This window comes from Nematolebias whitei, chromosome 18, assembly GCF_014905685.2.
Source record: "Nematolebias whitei isolate Nwh7 chromosome 18, NemWhi1, whole genome shotgun sequence".
Lineage (NCBI taxonomy): Eukaryota > Metazoa > Chordata > Actinopteri > Cyprinodontiformes > Rivulidae > Nematolebias > Nematolebias whitei.
In genome coordinates, this window is record NC_056515.1 from 5,970,545 (window position 1) to 5,978,288 (window position 7,744).

At 41.8% G+C, this 7,744-nt stretch overlaps 1 protein-coding gene across 1 annotated transcript in view; it reads left to right on the plus strand.

The window, feature by feature from the left end:
• Window positions 1–6,856: 6,856 nt before the first annotated feature.
• Window positions 6,857–7,744, plus strand: part of LOC119424427 (formin-binding protein 1) — a 176,494-nt gene continuing 175,606 nt past the window's right edge. Inside the window, exon 1 of the mRNA XM_037691903.1 lies at window positions 6,857–7,118. Coding sequence (XP_037547831.1) covers window positions 7,095–7,118 — 24 coding nt within the window. The 5' untranslated portion in view covers window positions 6,857–7,094. The remainder of the gene's footprint in view (window positions 7,119–7,744) is intronic.

Genomic DNA, 7,744 nt, shown 5'->3' on the forward strand with positions numbered 1-7,744 from the left:
TGCCTCCGGCCCACTGAGACTTACAAGATACAGCTTCAGCTGCTTGTCTACCAACACCAGCCGAGAGTGACAGCTCTTTACTTATTTAATAAAACGTTTTAAACCATTCTGGATTCTTGTGGTTCGGATCCAACCTCAACCATTACAAGAATAGAATAGAATAGAACAGAATATAATAGATCAGAATAGAATAGAACAGAATAGAATACAATAGAACGAAATAAAATTGAACAGAATGGAATATAATATAACAGAATAGAATTTAATATTACATAATATAAAAGAATTTAACAGAACATAATAGACTAGAACAGAATCTAATAGAATAGTACATAATAGAACAGATTATAATAGAATAGAAAAGAATCTACTAGAATAGAACAAAACGGAATAGAACAGAATAGAATAAAACATAATAGAACAGAATAGTACATAATAGAATAGAGAAGAATATAACAGAATAGAATATCACAGAATATAATAGAATATAACATAACAGAATAGAATAGAACAGAATAGAAAATAATAGAACAGAATATAATATAATAGAATAGAACAGAATAGGATACAACAGAATAAAATAGAACAGAACAGAACAGAATGAACAAAATAGAATAGAATTGAACAGAACTGAAAAGAATTTACCAAAACAGAAGAGAACAGAACAGAATAGAATAGAGAAGATTAGAACAGAATAGAATTGAACAGAATAGAATAGAATTTAACAGTATAGAATAGAACAGAATAGAATAGAATAGAACATAACAGAAAATAAAAAAACAGAATAGAACAGAAATTATATACAACAGAATACAATAGAGCAGAACAGAATAGAATAGAATAGAACATAATAAAATAACGGCAGCATGGTGGCGCAACTGGTAGGGCTGCTGCCTCTCAGCGAGCAGGTCCTTGGTTCAAACCCTGGTCCAGGGACCTTTCTGGGTGGAGTTTCCATGTTCTCTCCGTGCATGCGTGGGTTTTCTCCGGGCGCTCCGGTTTCCTCCCACAGACCAAAAACATGCATGTTAGGCTGATTGGTAACTCTTAAATTGTCCCTAGGTGTGAGTGAATGGTTGTTTGTCTCATTTGTCTCTATGTGGCCCTGTGATGGACTTGCGACCCGTCCAGGGTGTACCCCGCCCCTCGCACAGTGATTGCTGGACATGGGCACCAGCGACCCCCGTGACCCAAAATGGAATAAGCGGGTAAAGATAATGGATGGATGGATAATAAAATAACAGAATAGAATTGAATATAACTTAATAGAATAGAATAGAACAGAATTGAATAGAATAGAGCAGAACCAAATAGAACAGAATAGAATAGCACAGCATAGCATAGAATAGAATAGAATAGAATAGAAATAATCTAATAATCCCATGGGGAGATTCAGCATTTTTGCACCCATTTCAAGAATTCTGCAAACCCAGCTGGGGTCTGGCCTCTTTGACCACTATTTTCTACTGGATGGAAATCAACCTGTAATTTGTCCTGCTGATGATCCAGATGTTTCTGGGAGGCCCAGACCTGCTTGATTTACCTACTGACTCAGCACAACAACAAGCAAGCATCAGATTATCATGGATGAATATATATCATATTCTGACTTTAAAACTTCCTGAATGAGATCCGGCCAGAAAACTTCCATTTTATTCATTTCCGAGGAACACCTGGTGGACTCAAGGAGGTTGTCCAGCTCTCATATGAACCAACACCTCCAGGGAAACCTGGTAATAAAATTTCAAAAAATGTTCAATACAAAAACCACTAGTCATAAACCACTGGTCATAAAAACTGCACACTCCTCTGAGGTTGTAAGAAGAAAGCAGGAAGGGGGTAACTAGTGTCCATGGGAATCCACACTGCAACGAGGATCCACCGTAGTGGCAAACAAGCTGATGACTAAAAAATCAAAAGACAAAAGAAATGAGACTAGGATAAAAGCAGGTATACTGTATAACCCTCATCTCTCCCAGGCTGGAATGGCTCAAAGGCAACAGAAGTGGTAATCTGCAGTCCAAGTTTAGAAGTTCAGAAGTTAAAATGCCCCCAAAGCTGAAAGCTCTAGTATCTGTTTTGCATTAGCTTTGTATAACCGCCTGTGATAATTATTTATACACAATTAAAACAATCATCTTCTTTAAGAGACAAACAAATTACATCACTTACCCTCCTTCCCCTGATTATGAAAAATAAAAATGTCCATTTGAAGCACACACAAAAGCACAGTGATTCACAGTGATTCACAATGATTCACAGTGATTCAAAGTGATTCACAGTGATTCAAAGTGATTCACAGTGATTCACTTTCCTTCTGTCTCCAGTTCTTCCAGTCCAGCTTGTTATTTGTAATATTCATCTTCTCTCATTATCTGAAACTGAAGGTTTCCAAAAATTATAGCTTCACAGCTGCACAGGTTGACCTTCACAGGGATACAGTGGGCTCATGTTGGGGTGGGGTCAGGGTGTGGTCTAGTTATTATTAACCAGCAGGAGCAGATTAGTTTAGGACTGACCTCTGACGTTGACCTCAGCCTCCTGAGGCGGCTCTGTCCCTTCTTGCAGAGAGCTTCAAAGTTCCTGGTCCAGTCCAGTTGATAAGCCATGAACACCCCTAGGTTTCTGTACTCCTAAAGGATTTCCACAGAGACCTGCTGGAAGAAAACTGGTCACAGGTGCCTTAGTCCACCTCAGATCCACTACCAGCTCCTTTGTTGTTGTCACATTGATGGTTCTGCTCACACTATGGGACAAAGTTATCCACTGTTGTCCTGTCCTTCCTCTCCACTGCTGCTGTATAACTACTGGAGCGTTATCAGAAATTTTCTGAAGATGGACGGACTCAGTGTGGTATTTGCGAGGTAGCACATGAAGGGAAAGGGAGGCAGAACCATTCCCTGTGGAGCTACAGTGTTAAAAACCACTCTGTCAGTGCTGTTGGTGTACATACTGTCAGTCAGGTTCTTAGACATCCTGGACTCCAGCCTCCAATGGCATTTCTGTTAATTTCTCACTCAGTACTGACTGATGGATGTATTGAATGAGTGTGTGAGAAGTCAAAGACCACAACTCTCACCACACACTGCGTACTGTCAGAATCAGAATCAGAATGCCTTTATTGTCATTATACGCAAGTACAATGAATTTAAGAGCCACTCAATTTTTCAGTGCAAAAACATGCTTAAGAAACCTGTCAGGTGAAATCTAAAAAAGTTAAATCTGGTCCTCTGGACATTCAAAAAAAACAAAACAAAGCAAATCAACAGAAAAATGTAGAAACGTTTCGTCTCTCATCCGAGAGACTTCCTCAGTCTGAGGAGCTGTATTCAGCTCAGTCTCTTAAATAGCACCGTCTCAGAGTGGATCAACCAGTTTTGCTGCTGACAACCAAAACCAGCTGATCACATGCTCAAGAAGGACCATCAGCCTAACAATGGATCATTAGCACACTGATGGCTGTTTACTGTTCACAGAGGGTTGAGTGATACTAGCAATCACAGCATTGTAAGAGGGGGACAGTTGAACCAGGAGGCCTCCACCCCTGTTTAATGATGGACGGTTTCTTTTCACAAAGATGGCCTCCTTTACTCCTCTCTCAAACCATCGTTCCTCTCTGTCCAGGATGTGAACATCTTCATCCCTGAAAGAGTGACCGCTGGCCTGGAGATGAGTGTAGACCGCAGAGTCCTGGCCTGATGATGTTGATCTTCTGTGCTGGGCCATCCTTTTGGCCAGTGGCTGTTTTGTTTCCCCGATGTAAGACTGATCACAGACCTCCTGACACTGAACAGCATACACAACATTGCTCTGTTTGTGCCGGGGGACTGGATCTTTGGGATGAACCAGTCTTTGCCGTAATGTATTTTGGGGTTTAAAAGCCACTGGGACGTTATGTTTAGAAAATAAACATCTCAGTTTCTCTGATACTCCCTCAACATATGGAATGACCACTGGTCTGGGTCTGGGTTCCTCCTTTTCACCTGTTGGCTGACTGGAGTCCTGTTTGGGTTTCTTCTCTGCTTTCAGGAAGGCCCAGTTAGGATATCCACATTGCTCTAGAGCCTGTCTTGTGTGGGATTTCTCCTTCTGCCTGGCTCCTGAGTTAGTGGGGATGCTGTCTGCTCTGTGATACAGAGTCCTGATGACTCCTAACTTGTGCTCCAAAGGGTGATGAGAGTCAAACTGCAAATACTGGTCTGTGTGGGTGGGTTTGCGGTAAACCTCAGTTTGCAAATGTCCTCTATCAGAGACTGAGACCTCACAGTCCAAGAAAGCCAACCTGCCATTTTTTACATCTTCTCGTGTGAACTTGATGTATTTATCCACAGAGTTGATGTGGTCAGTAAAATGTTGGACTTCCTGAGATTTGATTTTAACCCAGGTGTCGTCAACATACCTGAACCAATGACTTGGTGGTGTCCCTGAAAAGGACGTCAAGGCTCTCTTTTCTACCTCCTCCATGTACAGGTTGGCAACAATAGGAGAAACTGGAGACCCCATAGCACACCCATGTTTCTGCCTATAATATTGCTCCCCATATGTGAAGTAGGTTGACTGCAGGCACAGTTTCAAGAGTTGACACAGTTGTTCTGTAGAAAGTGTGGTCCTGCTGCTCAGAGTGGTGTCTGATTTTAATTTTAAACTGACCACCTCTACTGCATCATCAACAGGAATGCACGTAAAGAGTGATGTGACATCAAAAGAGACCATTGTTTCATCAGTCTCCATGATGACATCCCTCACCTTATCCACAAAGTCCATGGTGTTCTGTATGTGGTGTTCTGAGCTGCCAACTAAAGGGATGAGTACAGACGCCAGATATTTGGAAACATTGTAAGTGACAGAGTTAATCATACTAACAATTGGTCTTAAAGGTACACCTTGTTTGTGGATTTTAGGTAAACCATACAGACTAGGTGTGGCCTCCCCTGGGTACAGTCTGTGGTACAGAAAACGGTCAATAGCCTTGTCCTGCTCCAAAATTTTCAGGCAATCTATTAACTTTTTCTTGTAACCACTTCCTGGATCTCTTTTCAGAGGTTCATAAGTGTTTAAGTCACTAAGGAGTGTCATAACTTTCTCATGATAGTCTTTCTGGTTCAAAATCACTGTGCACCTTCCTTTGTCTGCTGGGAGAATGATGATGTTTTTGTCCTTGCTAAGAGTGGTGAGTGCATCCCTCTCCTCTCTACTGATGTTGGAAGGTGGTGGTTTGGCATTGCTGAGGCAGGCTGAAACTTTAAGCACTTTGAGCATGTGATCAGCTGGTTTTGGTTGTCAGCAGCAAAACTGGTTGATCCACTCTGAGAAGGTGCTATTTAAGAGACTGAGCTGAATACAGCTCCTCAGACTGAGGAAGTCTCTCGGATGAGAGATGAAACGTTTCTACATTTTTTTGTTGATTTGCTTTGTTTTGTTTTTTTTGAATGTCCAGAGGACCAGATTTAACTTTTTTAGATTTTTCTACCTGGATTATTGAGCATGCATCAGGATACTGTCAGGTGAAAGTACACAAAGTTCAGCAGGTGGATAATCTTCATCGCTGCATGCACATACAATATTATTTTGATAGAAAAATCAAGTTGTTTACACATGGGCTTGAACTTGAACATAATTATGGTCCATACAATCTTTAGACTCACAATAAAATCAGTTTTGGTTAAACAAAACTGTTGATCACAAGTATACTTCAAAAAAATTGCATCATTCCAGATGTTTCTTACACTTGTTATCTTTTCAAATAGCCATAAACTCAGATATTTATCTGAAATTATTTTTAGTTTGCACAAGTGTCAACATGATCACAGACATTCAAAAAGCTTCAATACAAAAATCTTCACCAGCATGATGACAGAACAGCGTGTTACTGTTCTCTACCACTAGATGGCAGCATCGTTCAGGTCATGAGAGTCAGAACACGATTAATGTCATGAAATGTTTATTTATGTATTTTTTTTTAAATAAAACAAAACATACAACCGTCCGCTTCACGAGCTTGCAAAGTTATGAGTTTCATTTATTTGTTTTTTTTTTTTTAGAAAATATGTGAGTGGTTAAAGTGAGTAATTGTCATTACTAATTATAAGGAGAAACCGCATTTTAACAGAAATGATTAATTAAAGTTTTAAATTTTATTTCTAATTATTCAGCAGCAGACAACATGTGTTCAGAGTGAAGGGAACAGTAACTGTTTTACACACAAACACCCACATCAAAGTCTCAAAGTTAGAATAAACACAAATAAACATCATCAGGTAACAGAGAAATGTAGCAAAGGGCTAAAAGGGGCAAAGCAGTAACTAACAAAAGGCTAAAAGTAGCAAGTTGCTAGCAAAATGCAGCTAAAAATGAAACTAAAAGTATATCAAGATTAACTAAAAGTAGCTAAAGGCTAGCTGTGTTCAGACTTGTGGCTTACTTTTATTTTAGTAACTGGAATCAATACTAAATAAAACCATCATCATATTGTTTCTGTTAAATACAACACTCCAGGTGTGCAGCAGCTGTAGTGTGTGTACGTGCGTGTGTGCGTACGTGCGTTAAAGTGACTAGTTTTTTTTAGGGATGAAAGAGGAGAGGACAGAAAAAGGAGACCAGAGGTGGTGGTGGTGGTGTGGTTAAGCCATCAATAAAACATCTGCCATGGGTGGTGACCTCTGACCCCCCCCCCCCCCCCCACACACACGCACACACACGCACAAACACACATCCCTTCAACATTCAAACTTGTGCATCTCCAGCAAAACCCTCCCCCAGAATATTGGGCAGCGCAGAGTCGGTGAACCCCGCAGTGATGTCCCCCCCCCCCCCCCCCCCGTGCTGCTGATGGTGCGCGCGCAGTAACAGCTGTCTCTGAGTGCAGCTCGGGAGCGCGCGCTGCAGAGCGTGCGGCAGCGGCTCCGGGCCATCTTGTATCAGACACGATGAGGCTGTGAGGAGCAGAAAGTGAGAGGTGTTCTTTTCTCTGGACCAGGAGCACTGACACGAGGAGGAGAACCGTCACTATCAGAACCACTCCCACCCCCCGGTCTGCGCCTCTCTCGCGCTGTGTGTGTGCGTGCGTGTGGATTATTCGGAGGACTGGAAGCACCATGAGCTGGGGGACGGAGCTGTGGGTGAGTCCCGGTCGATCCGTTAGTTGTTGGTTCCTGAAAGAGCGGGACCAGGTTCGGAGGCCCGGTTCGGTCAGTGAGCGCAGATTAGCAGCTTGTTTGACTCTGCCCCCCCTCTGTGTTTTTACCCCTCATGCATGTGACGGTGCTGATTGTGATGTTCTGACATCATCCATTTTATTTCATATATGACCCCCCCCCCCCCCCCCCCCCCCCACACACACACACACTTTGCGTTACAGTGATAAATGTGTAACAAACAGGTTAATTTGTTACAGGAAGTGGCTTCTGTCAGAACAAGAAGTGGATGTTCTGTTTTTAACTTCACATTAAACTAACCCTTATGGTTAAGATTCACCTGCTTCACTTCTTATCACCCGCCACCAAAAGTAAAGGAGGGCGATGGTGTTTTTGCAGGTGTGTGTGTGTTTGTTTGTTTAGAATACTTTGTGAGGCCCATTTTTCAAGACATACCACACTGTGGGGACCAAAGCCCAGTCCCCATAAGTACATGTGTCGTTGGTGGGTTAGGATGGGTTAAGTTTAGAGTTAGGTACTGGTAATGGTTAAGTTTAGGGTTAGGTACTGGTAATGGTTAAGTTTAGGGTTAGGTATGTACTGGTAATGGT